Source organism: Histoplasma capsulatum, assembly GCF_000150115.1.
Source record: "Histoplasma capsulatum G186AR genomic scaffold supercont2.13, whole genome shotgun sequence".
In the NCBI taxonomy this organism is placed as follows: domain Eukaryota; kingdom Fungi; phylum Ascomycota; class Eurotiomycetes; order Onygenales; family Ajellomycetaceae; genus Histoplasma; species Histoplasma capsulatum.
The window spans coordinates 112,154-133,053 of record NW_025544813.1 but is presented as its reverse complement, the minus strand read 5'-3'; the positions used below and the strand labels follow the sequence as shown (position 1 = coordinate 133,053).

The window sequence follows — 20,900 nt, the reverse complement described above, 5'->3', positions numbered from 1 at the left end:
CTTCTATTACAGCTTCTTCGAGGCAATCCCCCCATCGTACTTGAATGACCCCTCAATGCGCCAGGAATTTGAAAAAACCATGAGGAACCAGACTATAAGAGATGAATTGAAGATCTACGATTTTCTCCGCTCCCGCGAACTGTGTGGATTTAAATCCAACCGGAAACTCGCCTGCTGCGATCCATGTCACTCTAGGCATCTCCCTCTCTTCTTTCACCCAACCGACCTTGACAAGCCCGTCAATGAGCGTACATGCATAAAGCACACCAGAGGCTTCTGGGTAGAGCCAGGCAAATGCTTTAGCTTTGCAGATTTAGATGGACGGCCCACTCGGCTGCACAAGATGCGAACCCCTCACTCCATTGCATTGAGTGAGGATAATGTCTATGGTCGTAGATACACCTTATGGACGCATTACGACATCCTCACACTGCCAATGCACAAACACGCTTCGAAGGTGCAAATCGCCAAGATCCTCAACGGCTTTGACTTGCCCACTTGCCCGCATGTGCGCCTCAGTGACAGCACGATTATGGACCTCTGCAACATCCCGCGCAACACAGTCTCCGAGCCGCTCGACCAGCGCTATCCGCCTTTTTTTGACCCGGTCGATCTCCGCGCGAAATGCACGTTCCCGTCCTGCCTCACATCATTTTGCTGGACACAGCATGCCAGTGTGGAATGCCCCGGTTGGAAAACCATCTACCTCCACGTGCTCCGCAAGGTTCGTTTCAACGCATCTATTGACCGTGTCTGGATAGCGCAGCTGATAAAGCCCAACGAGACGCTGATGGAACGTCACTGGGACGATTGCTTCCGGTGGAAAACAGAGAGGCTCGCTATTGAGAAGGAGAGGTATGAAAATGAGGCAGGCAACGGTAACGACTCTAACCATGAAGAATACCTACGTCTTGAGACTCAACTCCGCCGGCGCGAGGATGTTGTAGATATCCTCTTCCACCCACATCGTTTACAGAACTACCCAGACATCGCACGCAGGCTAGTGGGAACCGGTGAAGATGTATCCACAGCTGATAACAGCAATGGTCCAGACACACCGTCTGCTCCCAATTGCAGCTCGTGGACCCCTCCAACCAAGGCAATTGTCACAATGGAAATGATTCGTGATATTGACCTCTCCGTAAAGTCTACACCGAAACAGCCAACTGATGCAGTGTTCACGCCGTTCATGACGGAGGAGGACTTTCAGCGATATGGCAAGCTCGAGGCCCCCGTGCAGGTGACTACAGAAAAGCAGAAGAATCCAACGTGGTTTGGAAGGCTTCTTAAGCTCACACCCTGGTAGAGAGGAAGTCTAAATTGACACATAAATTTAGGGAAACCAGGTCCTTTACCTCCCACTAGTCACATCCCCTGGGGCAAAAAAAAAAAAAAAAAAAAGACAAAACTACAAAGAAATCACTCTTCTCACCATTCTGACGGGAAACCGGCTTTTGCAAAGTTTTCCTTTCTTTCTTTCTGGTCTTTTACTGTAATGTGATGTGCATTGTTGCCACTCCATTTCTACAACCCTTTTTATAATCTGCATCTGCGTCCGCACCAAGCAGGAGGTCAACGGCTAAGATCTTTTTTGGCGAAACAACCGTGTGGAATGGTCTATGGTGAGCAGAGCAAGAACACTCAAGAATGTTTCGCTCTCTACGCTCGCTTTCATGCGTGTGTACATGCAAAAACAAAAAAAAATATACGGATGCGGGGAAAATAAGTCCCTTCGCACACGCTAGAAATTTATATGGTAATCAAGCAATCATGTTCCACACCTGTTGGCAGGCTGCGGTTTTAGTGGCATGAGGCCCAAAACTCGGTTGTCGAGTTAGGCATCCAGGCTCCATAATTTCCACTGTGGAGATTGGATTTCACTGAACTGTTGTTATATGCACGGACTTATTTTCCACGCCTCCGGAATTAGGAATCAAATAGCCAGTAAACTCAATAGGAAAAAAAAAAGAAGAAGAAGAAAGACGAGAAAAGTAAATACATAAAAAAAGAATACGACGCGAGCAGGATTCGAACCTACGCCCCCGAAGGGAAGAGATAGAGCTGGTATTTAGTTAGTTCTAGTCTCTCGCGTTAACCACTCCGCCATCGCGCCTTTTCATGTGGATGAGCCGGGCGAATTTAACTTTCAGCGTATTGCACTAGGCTCATCAAGTACTACACATATTTCATCCAACCCTTTGTTCATTTTCCTTCCCCATTGCTTTGTTTCTCCCTTTGCTAGCAAAAAAGAAAAGAAAAGTAAAATTATGCAGAGTAATGACTATACGTAAGGTATATCACACGGTAGTTATGTTCACCTTTACCCAAACGCCCATCATAAAGAATAATAAAAGAATCAATCAATCAAGCAGGCCACCACACGTTCGCCGTGATTAACATCGAACCATATAGGGGTAATAATGTTTATGCGGGTGCAAACGCCATGGACAAAAAACCCCGAAAAAAATATCACCTACCGAATACCACGATGTACCATTCCAGAGAGCAAGATTCTCTAAGCTCTCCAACAGAAATCCATTTCAAAAAACGCCGATTATTAATGAATACCATGTTTGCTGTTTACCCCATAGATCAGTCCGCTTGACTGGCTGAGCTGGCTTTCACTCGTCTGTCCCATATTTGACCTATTTTTTTCGCCCATCTGGCGAATGTTCCGAGCCTTCCTGTCGGTTGCTAGAGTTTTTGCGAATTTGGATTTCTCTCGGATTATGGGGCCTTTCCAGTAAAATACGTAAATTGGAACGGTGACAATAAATGAGACAATGGCGAGAATGGTCGAAGGCCATTCAAGTTGATACTTGTTGCCGATTGATTCGTACACTACATTATATTAGCAGGATAAAGGAAATTTTCATTGACAATGGGCATAATAAAACTCACACGGGGTTGAATACATCGCTGCAATCCCCGCAAGGAAATCCCTTGCGAGTGCATTACCACCCGTCGCAGACGCTGAATACGGTCCATAGCTTGCGACCATGTAGTCAATTGTCGCCATGTAGATGCAGTACTATTATGGTCTCGTTAAATTACAATGAACACAATTAATTTGGATAACATGAATGGGAATATCAACTTACATTTGCAACCGCAATCAATAGGGAAAATATCATGGGAGCAATCCAATGTACTTGAGGAGGACCTAAACTTGTCCATGCAAATCCGAATAAGCCTATAGTTTCAAGAGGGGCCGCTAACGTAAAACAACCATGTCAGCTTCACAGATATCCAGAAACATAAGAAAGAATGGCCTTACTGAATAACAACCACCATAACCTTGATTCCGGTTCAAGGGTATTTGGATTTCTTCTGTGAATCTTTCGGTGCTTTATCATGACGGGGAGAAAGCTGATATAACCAATGAAGTATCCAATGAGGATACTATATTGCAGAGTTAGAACGCATTCAAATTTTAGACACCCTTTATGCGTAATGGAATCTACTTACGGTATAAAAGCTAGACCAATTTGTATGAGGCTGAATCCCCATTGGGCGTACACAAAATCATACGAGTCGAGGAAGGTGAAAATCAAGGCATCGCTAAAGCCGCTGAGAAGCGACAAACAAAACACGATGGGCTCGCGTACAAACATACTAAACGGTCGGGCCCAGATTATCGCCACATCTCTCATAGTAATTCCCGCCCCATCGATCTCGCTAGGGCCGTAAATATTTGTCTCTCCCGCCCGACGTCGCCGTTTAGCTTCTCTGTCTAACAGGATAGTAGTCCTTGTTTCTGGCACGAACAACAAGTGAGCGAGTTGAGTAGCTGCTCCAAAGATGAGCTGGCCCCAAAAGTTCCATCTCCAATCAAGGTAAAACTCCATGAAGCCCCCGACGATGGGCGCTATGACAGACCCCGCAACAGACGAAAGTACAATGAAAGCGACAGCAAACTGTTGGTCATCGGGCTCCCACATGTCGGCAATCATCCCCAGTGTAACAGAACCACCAGCAGAGGATAAACCGCCGAAAAAGCGCCCAATCACAATGGTGTGGTAATTCTGAGCCAACGCGCAGGGTATTTGCCATAGATTAACCAGAGACAAACTAAGCTGCATGACTGGATACCGACCAAGCTCCTCACTCCAAGGGGCCCACAGCTCACTCCCAAACGCGTAGGCAACAAGGAAAATCATCTGGCCTACTCTAGCAGCTTGCTCGGAAATAGAGAAATGGAGAGCTAAGGGCGTGATGGCATTGGAGTAGATACTAGTGTTGAAGTTCATTGATAATTGCACGAAAAAGACGACGCTGAGGATTGTCCACTTTTTCCATCGCGGGAAGCTGAATCCAAGCTTGTCATAGCAATCACTTTCAACAAGCAGAACCTTTTTTTCCACCGCACCCTGAACGGGAGCTGTCGAGGTTGTCGGTGTTATAGGGGGTGATTGGGGTGATTGGGGCGATTGCGGTGGTTGTGAGGAGAATGATTTCCGATGTCCATTATGTTTCGGATTGTGATATTCTCCGCTCAAAGGACGAGACTCGGACGCTAAAGAGGACGACCGTAAGACGTCACTCTTAGCGGAAAACGGCAGTCTGTCGCGTAAGCTCGCTTGAAATCTCGGGATGGATCTGGGGTAGGATTTCTGGCGGGAACGAGAGCGCGTAGGCTCTTCCTGCGCGCCAACCTGAGAAACAGGGTCTGATGCAGTCATATCGTAACAATAGGACTATCAACAAATATCCCACAGGATTGTGCTGTAGAATGGATGGGCGCACGGGCAAGGAAAAGCATACACATTAGAGAAACGCGAGAAGAATGTGATGCGCAGGAAAGCAACAGGAAGAGCCGAGAATACAACAGTGAGGAAGAAAACAGCAGCAGCAGGAACAAGGCAGCACACTTTTGCGCCGGGGGAGGAAGAACCACCGCAGCCATCTTGGTTCGTTGCTGCTGTTGTTGTTGCTGCGATTATGGGCGCTGTTATTATTTACCATCGATCACAAGGCGAAGTACGCAAAATCCGCGATGATATATGCGCGGCACAGCATCATTGAGTGCTTTGATTCCACAGCTGTGGTACTTGCAGCTAAGCATTATGCAGGTATCTGAGAGGTTTCAAGAAGAATGGTAAGTAAGCATAAACGGTTGAATGCATTCCAGCGGAATTCGATGTTTGGAGCTGTGTTGTCATGCTCTGGCTTCAGGTCCTGGGATGAGTTATTAGGCCACTAGGGCAAAAGAGCTCGATCACCACCAGCGCCATGGTGGTATAGAGGGTACGAATCACCCAACCCAATCCCCCCAACACCCCCCCTCGGACCCACTCTACCATCCGGCCAGCTGGGGGAACCTGGCTCTTCCTAAGTTCCACTACCCTACTGCCATTGGTCCTTGGTGGCCTGGGGTCTTCCTGGGTGCCTAACCACCAATCTCCCCCATCTTGGCAAGAGAATGTGCATTAGTAAGGGATATTCCTCTGGCCTTGGTCTGATTCGAACCTGTGATAGCATGTTGGCACACCCTGTAGCAGTCGCGCTTACACGGGCTCATAACCTATTAGGCCACTAGGGCAAAAGAGCTCGATCACCACCAGCGCCATGGTGGTATAGAGGGTACGAATCACCCAACCCAATCCCCCCAACATGAGTAGACGCCAGGCTGACTAAAAATATATAAATAACTAGTGGTTATATGAAGGTGGATTTGCCTGTGTTTGAACACATGTTTCTATGGTGTTCAGCCAAGGCCCCCAAATAACCCATACATATTCCATACAGTGAGCTATCTTCTTTAATCATATAAAAGAGATAACTTTTCTGTAATATTATATACAATGACTGTATCAGCTTTTCTTTGAATATGTATTTAATAATTATTACTTTACTACTGTATTCTTCTTCCTCTGCTTTTGTATTGATTTCTATTCTTAACTATTCTTATTTTTACTTATCTATTTTAAAATCCTTGTATCTCTGTATAAATAAGAAAAACTGATAATAATCTCTACTGTTGATACTACTGTTGAAACAGCTGTTATATAGAAATAGCTACAATATAATTTTATTATAGAGATGATAGTATAGAGAGAGAATATACTAAGAATCAGCAGATAAAGCAGATTAAAGAATATATAAATAATATATATAGAGAAATAGAATAAATGAATAATAATATATAGATTTATTTTATTTCTATTTCTTCTTTATTTTTATATATAAAAAAAAATGAAATTTGATAGACTAATTTCTCACTGCTGCTCAATCTTTATTATTTATATAATAAAAATAATATAATAAAAAGAAGTTTTCAGATAATCAGATTGTCTCTGAGTAGAAGATAATTTAATTCTTTAGTAAAAAAATTCTCAATTATTTATTCAGAAAAAATCATTTTAAAAGAAAGTATATAAATATTAAAAAAGAAAAGATTATATAGATAATAGAAGAGAATCTGATTAAATAGTATTAAATAATTTTTATTAATTTATATTATATACAGCAGAGTAGATAGAAGAACTTTTATTCTTACTCAATTAATTAGATTTTAAATAATATATTAAAGATTTATAGATTTATAAAATATATATAAAAATATATAAAGTTTATAAATAGAGATGTAAATATTCTGATAAATAGTTATACTGAACTGAATATAATGAATTTTATATATTAATATTAAAAGAAATAGTAGAAAAATAAAAAATATACAGTTGAGTCTCTTTTTTATACAGCAGCTGATTTTTTTATAAATTATTATATACTACTGAAAAAATAATTCAGATAAAAAATATAGTTAACTAATCTATTTATAATTAAACTGTTAAATAAAAAATTAATACTTTGCTGATTTTTTATTCAGATTATAAATAATAGTAAAATAAATTAAAATAACAGACTTGAATATTCAACTGTTGTATAGTATAAAAATTATATTTTTTATTCAATATTATAAATTATATTCTATCTATTCTATAGATAAAATATTGTATAGAAGTTTCTATCTCAGTTTTATTATTATCAATTTTGATATAATATTTATTTATTTAAAAATAAAGATTTATACAAATAGATTTTCTATAGAATTTATTTTAAATGAATAAACAAATTTTTTATATATATAGATATATTAGAGATGATAAAAAAAACTTATATCAGACAATTTATAAATATATAGAAAATAGAGTTTAATAAAATAAATAAAAATAGTATTTACAAAGCTGAATAATAAAATAATAACTTTTTAATCAGTTGTTATCTCAGTCAGATCAATCAGAAGTTTATATAGAGAATTATAAAATTTAATTCTAATTTATTAAATAATTACTATTTTTTATAAACTACAGTTATTTTATCAGAGCTATTAAAGAAATCTTTTTAATTATAAATAAATGAATAATTTATCTGATTTTATTCTGAAAATAAATTCTTTTATATTATTTCTTCTGAGATCTCTGATATAAGTCTGAAGCAGTTTAATAGTAAAAGTTTATTTAATTCAGATAATTTTACAGCTCAGAGATTTTTATAACTGTTAGATTATTTTTATATAATAATACTATAAAACTCTGCTTTTCTTCAGAGAGAATTTTTAACTTATTTATTATAAATTAATTTAGTATTTCAGTATATAGAGTATAAGTAGTTTGTAGATACTGTATAAGCTGTAGAGTTAATTTTTATTTTTTTATAGAAAATAATATTTCAATGATCAGTATCACAGATTTCTGAGAGTCTGAATATTATATAAAAATAAATTAATATAATAATAGATTAGATAAAAATTAGAGATATATAAATAAAAAAAAAATTAATAGAATTCAATATAAAATTGATATAATAATAATTGAATTTTAAATTTTTCAGTCTGTTTCTGTTTCTGTCTATATATAAAAAAATACTGTTAAGATTTTCTTTATCTCTGTATCTATATTTTTATTCTTCTCTTTATCAACTACTGTTACTGCTATTATTACTTCTACTATAGTATTATCAACTGAAAATAATATTTAAATATATCAACTCTTTTATATAATTCAATCAGTTAATAATCTCTAAAAAAAATAAAAACAGAGATTGAATGAATAGTTTTCTGTATAGTATCTGAAGTTATTATACAGATCTAGCTAAAAAAAGAAGAATAATAAATATATATTCTTTTTTCAATAAAAAATGATTATTAATAAGATACTCAGTTACTACTGTATAATAAAATTAAAATTTATTCTAAAGATTATAAAAAAATTTGAGTTGATATATATATAATTAAAAATAAGTCTGAATAAACTCTCTGTTTTTTTCAGAAGAGTAAGAAGATAATCTGTGTATATTAATTATACTATATTATATATTTTTTAATTTTAAATATTTATTTATTTATACACACAGACTGTCTCAGCAGAATTTATAAAAATAAATATTCTCTTTTTCTCTCTTTTCTTTTTTATATATAAAATATTCTTACTTTTCTCTTTTATTTATAATAATAATAACAATAAATTGATTATAAAATCTCTTCTTGTGACGGGCGTGCCACCGATTAAGCAGATGTTACCGATGTTGCAGATTAAACCGTTCGTACCGCCTGCGCAGTTCGTACGATCCGTTCCAACGGCAATATCAACGGACTTGACACTATCCTGGTAACAGTTTACGAATCGATTAAGGAAAGAAAGAGAAAGAAGATCAGAAGAAGGGGTCGTACGAGGGGGTTCTTATAGAAGGAGGATCGGGACGGAAGAATATCGGGGGTCGCGCTGCAGTGGAGCGCGGAGCGGAAGAATGTTAGGGGTTACGCGGAGGAATCGTTAGAGACTACGCGAGCGCGGAGCGGGATCGCGAGGAGAGGGGCGTTTCGTAGGTACGCGAGAGCACGTGAGAGGGCGAACGGGCGATAGGGGGTTGGTTGCGTAAGTTAACTACTAACGGGTGCTAACCCGTCACATTATCCCCCCCTACCGGGGCGAGCGAGGATTCGTAGGCGTCGAGTGCGACGGTGTCGTCCATGGCGGACGCGGGTTCCCAGGTTGGACGATCGTATCCTACCCATTTGACAAGGTATTCGCGGCGGCGGCGATTGGTTCTATCGCCGAGGATTGCTTCAATTTCCCATTCGAGTTCATTGTCTTCTCCTACGATGGCAGGTGGTTGCCAGTCGGAGGTCTTTTGCGAAGGGAACGGGTCCTCGGCCGCGGGTCGGAGCAGGTTCGTATGAAAGACATCGTGGATGCCAGGCGGGGTGTCCAGTCGATAGTCGTGGGTGCCTAGCACTTCTACTACCGTGTATTTGGCGTGACGGTAGTCCAGCGTACGCGAGGGGCGGTCCGTTCTTATGTTCTTGAGATCTAACCAGACCTTGTCTCCTATGCTGTAACGGGTCGCAGGACTCCTTCTGGTGTTCGCTTGGTCCTCATAGTCTTGTTGAGCACTGGCCATCGAAGCTTCGGCCCACTCGCGGGCTTTCTTGAGCTTGCTGACTATGTTCTCTGCCGCCTGTACGGGACTGCGGGCGTACGTGGTTTCTCGGGGGGTCTCAGGGAAGTCCAGAATCTCTAAATCATAACCGTGTAGAAGGAAGAACGGGCTTACACCTGTCGTAGCAGAATCTCGGCCGTTTATGGCAATCTCAGCATGCGGCAGCAGGTCGCTCCAGTCATCTTGCGCGTAGTTGCAGAACTTTCGGAGGATGTTCTTAACTGTCTGTATCATCCTCTCAGTGGCTCCATCGGTCTCTGGGTGGTACGCTGTCGACAACTTTCGCTCGATTCTCAGTAGCTGGCATACGCGGGTCCAAAGTGCGCTCACGAACTGACTGCCTCTATCTGATACAATGGACGAAGGTAGGCCGTGCATGCGATAGAATGGGCTCCTGACGAAGGCGTCCGCAACGACTTCAGCATCCATCTTGTCACAGGGCTGCAGTATCACGCCCTTGCTGAGGCGATCGACAATGACTAGGACATTCGTAGAACCACCGCTCTCAGGTAAGGAAACTGCGAAGTCGATAGCTATATCGCGCCAAGTTCGTTCGGGGACAGGCAGGGGTTTTAGCATTCCTTTTCGGCGCTCACGCCATGCTGTTACTGAGCCGCAGCGGTCGCAATTGCGTACAAACCGGCGTACATCCTTCGACATATCCGGCCAGTAGAATCCTCGGGCGATGATGCTGTACATGATCTCACGCCCTGGGTGCCCAGTCATCGGCGAGTCGTGGATATCCTGCATGATCCGTGTTCGTAAGGGTTCTGAATTAGGGACCCATCGCCTATCTCGAAAGCGTAGGCAGTTGTCATCGTCAATCGAGCATGCTGAGATGTCCGTTCTTGGGTATACGCCTGCGGGGAATCGAGGTGCTTTGCTTCGTACGGCTTCCGCGGCCTGTTGCCAGGATTCGTCCGCCTCTGCTGCTTGCTTCCATTGTTCTTCGAGCGAAGGTTCCTGAGCTCGGGACAGGTTAACGCGTACGCGGGAGCTATCTGATTGCCTGGGACTTTCTATAATCGCGGGGTCGATTAACCGATGTTCTCGGTGCTTCCACCTGTCATCTAGGTCGTCAGAGGGCATATCTTGTTCTCTGCGGGATAGGGCATCCGCAAGGGCGTTTTCTGCCCCTGGTCGGTAACGGATCGCGAACGAGAAACGGCTGAGGAACAGTGACCAGCGCATATGCCTCTCTGTGAGCTTGCGAGTGGTTGTAAAGTATTCTAAGTTCTTATGATCGGTGACGATCTCGAACTTCTCAACGCTCATGAGCTCGGATTCCCATTCTTCGAGGCATCGTATGATTGCCAGGAGCTCCTTGTCGTAAATCTCGTAGTTACATTCGGCGGGCGACATCTTCTTTGAGGTGAAGGCACAGGGTCGTAGAACACCTTCATTGTCATATTGCATCAGTGCTCCACCTACTACATAACCTGAAGCATCTGTCTCGAGAATCGTATGCTTATCTGGGTCGAACGACTGCAGCATCGGGGCGGTCGTGAACATATGCTTCAATTTCTTGAAAGCAGCGTCCGCTTCAGTGGTCCATTGGAATACAGCGTCCTTCCGTGTCAGGTCCGTTAGTGGTCGTACGATATCCGAGAAGTCCCTGATGAATCTTCGATAGAAGTTGGCGAATCCTAGGAAACTCCTAGTCCCTTTTACCGAGATAGGTGCCTCCCAGTTGAGGATTGCTTTCACCTTTTTAGGGTCCATTCGTACGCCTTTTTCAGCTTCAATGATGAATCCTAGATAGGTCGTAGACTTGGTCTCGAAGTCGCACTTGTCAATGTCCACTTGTAGTCCTGCTTCTCGTAAACGGTCAAGTACCTGTCGTACGTGCTTGCGGTGTTCAGCGAGCGATCCATCGGTGAAGATCAGGATGTCGTCCATGTACGCTGACGCGATCTCATCGAGCAGGTCTCGTAGGGCCCAGTTGATATATTTCTGAAACGTGCTGGGGGCGTTCGCTAGTCCAAAGGGGGTCACTGTCCATTCGTATAGTCCGTAGCGCGTACGAAAGGCGGTTAGCCATTCGTCACCTTCATTAATCCTTATCTTGTAGAAGGCCGCGGAGATGTCAAGCTTCGTAAACCATTTTGCTTTTCCTATCCGCTCGAGTGTCTCATTGATGAGCGGGAGAGGATATCGGTCCTTTCGCGTAATCTTGTTAAGTCCTCGGTAGTCGACACAGAATCGTAAGCCTCCTCCTGGTTTCTTCGCGAATAGTACGGGGGCTGCAGCGGGTGAATTGCTAACGCGGATGAAGCCCTTGTCCAGTAATCCATTGAGTGTTTTTCGTAAGACGAGGAGCTCATCGCGCGACATGCTGTAGAGAGGACCCCAGGGTGGTTGCGGGTCCCTGCCATCTTCCTTGATGAGCTCAATCGTATGATCTATGCCGCGTCCTCGGTGGGGGGGGAGCTCTTCGGCCGCCTTTTCATCGAACACGTCTGCGAAGTCCTTATACGATTCGGGGAGTTCCTTGCGGGGCTTCTTGGGGTCCTTAGGTTCTAGCTTTTCTAACGCTTTCTTGATATCCGCCATACTAGCAGCGAACACTTGGACGTTCTTCTTCTCGCGCGCTTGGCGGGTTAATAGCTTGAACGCTTCTGCCGATATCTGAGTGAGATCAGCAGTCCTATCGACATCCTTCTCATAGACGCGGTCGCTTCCTGGGAAAATAAGACAACGGTTGCGTGCGTCTAACAAGGTTCCAAATTCCGTAAGCCATGACAGGCCGAGCATTAAGTCGTACTCAAGGTCCTGCACTTCGTATGCGTAAACGTTCTTTTTCTCGTGCCCTCCTACATCGACATTAAATCTTACCATGTTGTAGGAGGCGGATCCTCTGGGGCCGTCGAATCCACTGAGCTTACGCGGTTCAGGGAAAGGGATACGCTGGAGCTTATGCTTTTCTACTAGCTGGGTATTTATAAGAGCGTAGTGAAGGAAACCACTGTCTACCATTGCGCGTACGTTGACTAGGCTATTTACAATGGCAGGGACCATGATTGCGTCCGCTTGCATCTTCTGCTCAAACCTCCAGCTAGCTTCTTGCTCCTTGAGCTCTCGTCCGCGTTTTAGGGCGAGAGCTCTTCTTTTCCCTGTCCTTGTTCATTCGTGGGCGTAGTTGTGTTCACTCGCGGCGTAGAGGCAGGAACTACTGCATTGGTGCACTGGCTTGCGAAGTGCCCTGGCTTGTTGCAACGAATGCAGACGCCTCGGGCGATTCGATCAGTAACTTCTCGTCCAGAGAGGCCAGGTATCTTTGGTCGTCCTGTGCTCACATGAGGGGTCCAATCCATGGCGTCCGCAGGGGCAGCTGGTGCAGTTGGCGCGTTAGTAGGCGTGTAGTTCTGCCTATAATTGTTACGTCTTCCTTGGACAGCATGGAAGCGTGCGAGGTTGTTGTCGAGTTGGCGTAAGTGGGTGCAGTAGTCATGGTAACGCGTGGGCATGAGGTGCGAGGTGCAGAGCTTGAGCAGTTCAAAGCTAATATGCTGGCTCAGGAGGTTGATCTTGACAGCATCGTCCCAGTCCTGACCTCCTGCTTCGCGTATCTTGCTGTCGAAGTCGGGTAGATAGTTCGCCAGTGGTGTGTTCCTCTGGCGGTTCCTGTTCAACCATTGCATCGCGCGCGCTTGGAGTGTAGGGTCCAAGAACAGGACATCTAGTTGGCGGAAGACTTCTTCAGGGGTGCACATCTCGTGCGCGCACGACTCGATCCAAGGTTGGAACTTGGCTAGAGCATCTCCTTCTAGCCGACTATGAACATAGCGAGCTTGCGAGAGCAGAGAGCCTATCACAGGCCCATCTTCTTCAAGCTTGGCTTTCGCCTTCCATTTCCAGGCTAAGTAGGTCGAGAGTTCTCCCGCGAATTTGTCGAGGAGAGGGAGGCGTTCTCTTCTTTCGTACATAAGGGGTGTTGGTGCTTGCGTGGTTCTTGGTGTATTCGTATTCAGGTTATTCAGTTGTCGCTGGAGCTCCGCCATCTGCAGGGATTGCTGCTGGAGGAAGCTACGGAGTTCAGCGTTGTCTTCTGCGAGGTTTCGGTTTTCGCCCGCGGAAGGGTGTTCGTAGGGGTGTTCGTAATTCATCTCGTTTTCGTACGAGGCCATGGTTCTTGGTCCTGGTAACTTGGAGACCAGGAGGTTCAGTTCTTATTCTTTTTGGAGGAAATACTTCGTAGGCACTCTGGCCTCTTCACAGACACGCGGTTGTGGACTTCTAAGCACTCGGGCTTCTTCGCAGCACTATCACAGTGGTGCGGCTTCGTAGGACTTGGGTAACTTATTCTTAAACTTTAACTTGGGCACCTAGGTGCGATCGTAAACACGGGGCACTCGGGCCGACACAGATGAATCGATTCGTAATGTGACGGGCGTGCCACCGATTAAGCAGATGTTACCGATGTTGCAGATTAAACCGTTCGTACCGCCTGCGCAGTTCGTACGATCCGTTCCAACGGCAATATCAACGGACTTGACACTATCCTGGTAACAGTTTACGAATCGATTAAGGAAAGAAAGAGAAAGAAGATCAGAAGAAGGGGTCGTACGAGGGGGTTCTTATAGAAGGAGGATCGGGACGGAAGAATATCGGGGGTCGCGCTGCAGTGGAGCGCGGAGCGGAAGAATGTTAGGGGTTACGCGGAGGAATCGTTAGAGACTACGCGAGCGCGGAGCGGGATCGCGAGGAGAGGGGCGTTTCGTAGGTACGCGAGAGCACGTGAGAGGGCGAACGGGCGATAGGGGGTTGGTTGCGTAAGTTAACTACTAACGGGTGCTAACCCGTCACACTTCTTTTTCTATCTTTTTTCTCAACTTTTTTTCTCTTTCTCTCTTCAGCTTTTTTATTATCATTCATCAGTATATACAACTTCTTTTATATTAGAATTTATCATTCTTTTATTGAAATTTATTAAAATCATTTATTCACTGTTTATTCTATCTTTTTTTCACTTTATACACTGTATGAAATATTTATTTTATTATATCAAAGAAAAAAAACACTGACAGAGACTTATATATATAATCAGAGAAGATTTTTGATTTTTTTTTTTTATAAAAAAAAAAATCAACTTTCTTCTATTTTTCAATAGTATTTCTTTTCTTTCTTCTTTCTTCTTTATAAATAATATAAATACTTTTCTGCTTCTCTATTGTACAGTATAGAAAGCTGATTATAATATAAAAGTTTTTATTTTATATAATTCTGTTATCATTTAGTGAAATCTGATTTAAATTGAATTGATTGACTCATATCATTCAGCTGCTGAATATCAAGATAAATAATAGAAATAATTAGAGTATAATATAATATATATCAATAATTCTCAGCTGAGTATATTTTGTTATAGTTCTTAATTTTATACTCTGCTTACTATCTCTAATTTTAATATATTATATATTTATATATATATCAGAGCTAATTAAGTATTGTTTTATTATTTATTATATATAAATATTATTCTAATTTAATTTTATAATAGAACTCTTGTCACAGACTGTACACAGTATTATATATTCTCTAAATTTAAATTATTCTCATTGTACTACTGTATATATAATTATTTTGAAAAAATATATATTAATTATAAATAATATAATTATACAGTATATTGCTTTCTCTACAGCTCTGTAGATTAATTTGATATATATAATAATTTTTATAATAAATAATCATCACAGCTATAAATATCAGCAGCAGATGATGTGAATTATAATACTCAGTCTAATATATAGAATAATCTTATTTTTATTGAATAGAGTATATATAAAGCTTTTATTTTTCTATTCTATTCTATTCTATCTCTTTTTAATCTTCATTTCTTCATTATTATTATAGAGTTAGATTTAGTTGTATAAGCTGTGTATAATACTCAGATAGTTGATTTATACTTCTACACAGTATCTGAAATTAATAGCTCTTTAGTAGAGATGAAATCAAATAGATTATTTAATTAGTGATTATATAACTTTCTATATACAAAGTCATATATATCTGAATTTAATAGTATTTCTCTTACTAAATACAAGTATTCTGTATATATGAATATGAAATTAAACACACATCAGCAATAACCAGGTTATATACAGTGGCATTGATGGCTGAGTGACTGTGCCTCCACATATAACCAGGTTATTGTGAGGGTTGGGTTCAAACACACTGTAACCTGACCCACCTATAACTATAAATTTGGCCCCATCCATGATCCACGTCTTTGCTCCACTTCCAGCCTGGCATTCCGCTGATGGTGATCATGAAGAAGAGCCACAATATCGCCAATTGTGGTCCTTATCCTCAGCCCTGTTCACCCCTGCTGCATAATATCGGATTTAACCCCCAAGGACTCTCAAGCGTCGATCTCCCAAAAGTTGCCGAGTTTGTGTGCCGAACCCGGCTAACAAACCGGCCTTCCAAGCCATCGAATGCGAGCGGAGATATAGAGGAATGGGGTCATTCAGAGAGACGAGGCGAGTGGGTCATGACGAGCTTTTAATAAGGAGCTAATGAACCTCTGCGCCAAAAAGGTCAATCCTTGAGCTGGTATCGCCCATCTCAAGACACCTATAACAGGATGTTTTATGCTCAACAGGTCGAATCAAGCGTGGCATCAAAGGGGCTTTCTCGGAAATTGACATTGTCCAAGAATGTCATGTTGCGAGTTCCAGCTAGCCCAAGCCCTTTGGATTGGACCGAATGTGCTGTATGCACTCCCAACAAGCAGCGAGTTGCAGCAGCTGTTGTTGTTTACGCGTGTCATATTTAACATTTGTTCTTGACTCTAGCCAATGAAGGATTAGGAGAAGCACCGAATAATGCTGGGAAGTTGCATGAGAAATCCATTGATGTCGGGCTGATCTGACCTGATCCGTGAGACAGATCGATAGTCTCTGACTGTGCAGGATTGCTTCTCAACCTAATCAGAAGTCTGCCACTTTCGCATCTAGCAGACAGCGGTTACCTGAATTATACGAGTATGGTGCAAAAGATACCCCGCACATCCTCAGGTACTGTGCTGCCCCGAACTGCTTTACAGTGATGATTGGCATCTGTCTCATGAAGGTGATTTGTTCTGTCCATGGGTGCAATCGTATGCCCCTGTGTCAGAGTAATGCCAACAATGAAACAATCATCCTGTCATACTCAATGCAGAGACAAATTTAGAAGCCCCGTTTCTACCAATAACGACTGCATCCTAAACAAGCTAAGTTAGTGGAATGGTAGAGGGCTTTCATTGCCGCGCCACCTCTCCTTCCAATCTCCAGAGTCGCAGCGGAGAGCATCTATATATACTGCTTAAAGCTATCCGTGAAATCCACTTGGTCGTCGCCCCATCCTCTTCGTCTCTACCTTATCTGAACAAACCGTTTACCCCCAAGAACCAAGGAGGACCAACCCATCAATGGGTTGGATTCAATAACTTGAGGTTACATTACTTGCCGAGCCCTATATTTGGTTTGGCTGCACGTCTTCGATTTGGGTCTGTTTACTACATAGTTTTCCGGTTTTCGTTGCGTCGAAAATGGAGATGAACAATGATGAAGAGGTAGGTTGAAATTTTCATATATATATATTTGATTCGGTGCCTTATTATTCCAGATATTAGCTCTGAGGACAAATTTTCACTTCATATTATCCAACCAAACTGGGAAAAGAGATGTGTACTAATATCATCCTCCATATCTAGGCCCTCCGGCAGTCAGTTTGACACATTGGAGATGATTAATATGTTTACCATTCGTCACTGACTTAACCTTGTTTAGGATTGAGAAGGAGTTGGACACCAGGATCTACCCTGGCACGGAGATTATGACAGATGTTGGCTCCCATCATTTTGTCAAGTCGTCTAAGCGTTCAGATCGTGTCTTGGTCCCACAGCCTTCTAATAATCCCAGCGATCCCTTGGTGAGTGTACTCTTTGTGGATACGCTGGATATCACGGCCGTTTTCATCCCGCTGGAACTGGAAATAATGATATTTTGCTGACAAAATAGAATTGGAGCCCTTTCTGGAAAGCGACTGCAATGTTTCTCTCAACAGCAGTAACGTTTACGCAAGCATTTGGCCCCCTAGCTTTGGCCCCTATGTTCCCTCAATTAATCCGAGATTTTGATACCGACTTAGCTGGTGCTGTTAAATTCACTGGTGTTTGTATCCTTGTTCTTGGGTTTAGCAATTTTTTCTGGTGAGTTGAGAGATTGATTCAAGCCATCGTTTCCAGCATTTCTTCTTCTTCTCCTTCTTCTCCTTCCTTTCCTCTCTTTTTTTGGCCGCTCATTGACGGGGCACCTGTAGGGTTCCATTGCAAACATGCTTTGGAAGAAGACCAGTATTGATTTTATCTACCCTGGTGTGTTTGGTCGCTTCGATTTGGAGAGGCCTTGCCACATCCTACGGGAGCTTTATGGGAGCCTGCATTTTGAATGGCTTTGGTGCTGGACCAGCAGAGGTGAGAAACCTTTGTCCATATATATCCCAAAATTATCTCATCTGACGCGCTACGTAGACTGCGCAGCCGCAAATAATCGCGGATATTATGTTCCTCCACGAACGGGGTGCATACAATACGCTCTACTTCACGTTTTATTTCGGAGCGTTGGTGGTATGATTTCCTGTTCAACGCAAGGTTGTATCAAGGTCGATACTTACTATTGCTAGATGTCACCAGTTATTTCCGGATCTATGGCGTATAATCTACACTGGCGTGACTTCTGGTGGCTCAATGTCGGCCTGTTAGGTTTTGTTCTAGTATTATTGATATTTTTTTTTCCTGAAACGAGATGGCCTCGGACTCACCCAAGGGATCCGGCTGCGGGGAACGGTGTGACTGATAAGAATGCCGCCAACGTGGAAGCCGGTTCGGCGGAACCATCCATAGAATCTGAAATCGAAAATGAACATAAAAACAGGGATCCATACCTTTCCAAGGGGAAACCTTCACTGCGACAGTTTAGACCATTTTTGATGGTCGAACATCCAGTTAAAAGTCTGTTGCTTGACTTTTGGATCCCCTGGAAGCTCCACCTCTTCCCTATTGTCCACCTGGCAGCTTTCATTGTTTCCTGGTCGGCCAGCGTTTTTCTCGTGGTTAACGTAACCCAGAGTCAGCTCTTTGCGGCACCACCATATAATTTCAACAGTCAGACAGTTGGATTTTTCAACTTTGCCGTGATAGTTGGTATCGGTATTGGACTGGCCACAAACGGGTACCTCTCTGATTGGATTTCTATGCGCGCCACGAAGAAAAATAGAGGCATTCGAGAACCGGAGATGAGGCTCCCTGCTATGATACCATATGTTATTATTATGATTATTGGGAACTTTGTCGTGGCATTTGGGTACGAGCACAAATGGGATTGGAAGGTATGACAATCTCCCCTTTTTAGCCACCACCACTACACGGCAATCTACTTGTTTTGGGTTCCATGGTTTCTTCGTCTGATTAATACCAAATATTTATAGATAATCGTGATAATCGGCTACACCGCCATTGGAATCCAGGTAGCTGCACTTCCAGCTATTTCCAGCACGTACGCTGTCGACAGTTACAAGCCCATTGCCGGAAGCATCTTCGTCACCATTACCGTGAACAAAAATCTCTGGGGCTACGGTTTGAGCGAGTTCATTACGCCATGGACGCAGCGCAGTGGCTTCATTCCCGCTATCATGCTGAACATGTGTTTGACAACCCTTTTCTGTGCCTGTGGGATCATCTTTTATTACTATGGCAAGCGGCTGAGAAAGATCACGGCTAATTCGAAGGTGCATCGTATGTGACTTTGTTGAGTTACTTGCATGCATGCTGCTATTTGTATTATTTTGAACCCACTGGTGTTTAGTACCACGATTTTTTATGACTTTTGCTGTGGTCACTGTGTACAGAACTTTCATTTTCCCGGTTTTAAATAATGAATATATCTTGACCAGATCATTGGGTTGTGTACAAGTATAGTGATCGTGCGACAGTTTGGGTAGGAGTAATTTGAACGAACTGTAGGGATCGGCATGACACGGTGTATTTGACGAAGTTGTGGTGGTGAGTCGGTGTTTGAAGGTGAAGAAGTAGAAAAGGCGGAAGACTCGAACAAGGATAGTTCATCCCATAGCCTGTAAGGAATATCCTTGATATGCACCCATCCAAGATTCCGAATTTCATAATAGAGAACTCTAATTTAAGTGGGCTGGAAGCCTTTAATCATCCTCATCGGGGTCATATAAATCCAGATCCAACACAGCCTTGGGTTTCTCCTTCGGTGCTGAAACTCCTCCCATAACAGCATCTGCCTGACCAATGGACCCTCCAGCATGGCCATGCCCAGAAACGGATATATGTTCCCGCCCAATAGCCATCCCATCCTTTGCCGTCGCATGCCCACCACCCGCATCATTATCTTCATCAACACCACCGGCGCCAGTACCTTCTGAGGCACGGATTAAGCGTTCGAGTTCCTTCTCCACATCCACTCCTTCGCTCGCCTTCGCCTGTAATTGACCCATCAACCCCATCCGTATTTGTTCTTCACTCGGGAATGCCATACGTGACAAATCACGCGACCAGTTCGCCGTTTCATCCAGCCAGGACACTGTCTCTTGAGACAGCGCGGCAACTCCAACACCCTTGGCCACCCGCTGCCCGCTCGTACCCACTCGCCCAGCATCTTCCCCATTGTTTTCATGAGCACTTGCTCGCTGTTGTTGACCTTCCGTGTCCCCTTCTGGCGGCATTGTTTTCCCGGGAGTGCCGGCAGCAACATCCGCGGCCGCATCACTGTTATACCGACTAATCCTGCGCGCAAAATTCACAAGTAATTTGTAGTCGATTTCGTTCGTGGCCTTCCCTTTCCCTTTTCTTACCCCGCTGAAACCACGAGGAGAAGCCGACACGCCTCCCATCTGCGTATCGGGATCTTCCCCTTCCGTCTCCATCTCACTATCTGTGTCACTGCTACCGTCATCGCTTGCACCAACCCCTTGCTGGCATGCGGTGGATATTTCATTGCCCACATTCTCGACTTCGCGGACGATGTCGCGCACCCGTTGCTCCAGCGCGAGCGCTTCCGCGCGCAGACGAAGGATTTTGGCGTAGTTCGATTGGTGCGTGTGTAGCGTTTTAAGGGCGCTCGAGACGGCGTCATCTGCTTCTAAGAGTGAGAGGGCAGCCGCTGGGGCTCCTGCAGCTGTTGGGGAAGAGACCATGGACATTAGGAGATTGTTCAGTCTAGTTTCTAAGGTGCTGAGCGGGGTGAGGAGTTGAGAGTCCATGGTGAACAGCGGGTAGGGGTATTGCGCTATTGGTTGTAGCAACGCAAGGAGTGGTATGGTAAATATTAGTAGTATTGAAGCTATCGCATATGGAGATGCTGAGTTGGGCGAGCTTGGAGATTTGCTCAAGCGGCGGCACGTGATCGAGTGCATGCCATTGAAAAATCGGGGCGAAGGGTAAT

The 20,900-nt window shown here is 43.3% G+C and overlaps 4 protein-coding genes and 1 non-coding gene across 5 annotated transcripts; 2 read left to right on the top strand and 3 right to left on the bottom strand.

The window, feature by feature from the left end:
* Positions 1 to 79: 79 nt before the first annotated feature.
* HCBG_07997 (uncharacterized protein) lies at positions 80 to 1,306 on the top strand (the record flags this gene model as incomplete). Its single annotated transcript, XM_045435046.1, has 1 exon — positions 80 to 1,306. One exon carries the CDS (start codon positions 80 to 82, stop codon positions 1,304 to 1,306), a length of 1,227 nt encoding a protein of 408 aa, XP_045284352.1.
* A 707-nt stretch (positions 1,307 to 2,013) lies between these two features.
* HCBG_11070 lies at positions 2,014 to 2,113 on the bottom strand. The gene has a single exon. It is a non-coding gene; the product is annotated as a tRNA-Ser (tRNA).
* Positions 2,114 to 2,261: 148 nt separating this feature from the next.
* Positions 2,262 to 4,683, bottom strand: HCBG_07996 (multidrug transporter; the record flags this gene model as incomplete). Its single annotated transcript, XM_045435045.1, has 5 exons — positions 2,262 to 2,841; positions 2,902 to 3,031; positions 3,102 to 3,214; positions 3,278 to 3,402; positions 3,469 to 4,683. 5 exons carry the CDS (start codon positions 4,680 to 4,682, stop codon positions 2,558 to 2,560), a joined length of 1,866 nt encoding a protein of 621 aa, XP_045284351.1.
* A 12,308-nt stretch (positions 4,684 to 16,991) lies between these two features.
* HCBG_07995 (uncharacterized protein) lies at positions 16,992 to 19,233 on the top strand (the record flags this gene model as incomplete). Its single annotated transcript, XM_045435044.1, has 7 exons — positions 16,992 to 17,002; positions 17,220 to 17,361; positions 17,451 to 17,641; positions 17,752 to 17,905; positions 17,963 to 18,058; positions 18,115 to 18,819; positions 18,919 to 19,233. The coding sequence occupies 7 exons, from the start codon at positions 16,992 to 16,994 to the stop codon at positions 19,231 to 19,233; spliced, it is 1,614 nt and encodes a 537-aa protein (XP_045284350.1).
* A 414-nt stretch (positions 19,234 to 19,647) lies between these two features.
* HCBG_07994 (uncharacterized protein) lies at positions 19,648 to 20,718 on the bottom strand (the record flags this gene model as incomplete). Its single annotated transcript, XM_045435043.1, has 1 exon — positions 19,648 to 20,718. The coding sequence occupies one exon, from the start codon at positions 20,716 to 20,718 to the stop codon at positions 19,648 to 19,650; it is 1,071 nt and encodes a 356-aa protein (XP_045284349.1).
* Positions 20,719 to 20,900: the final 182 nt, after the last annotated feature.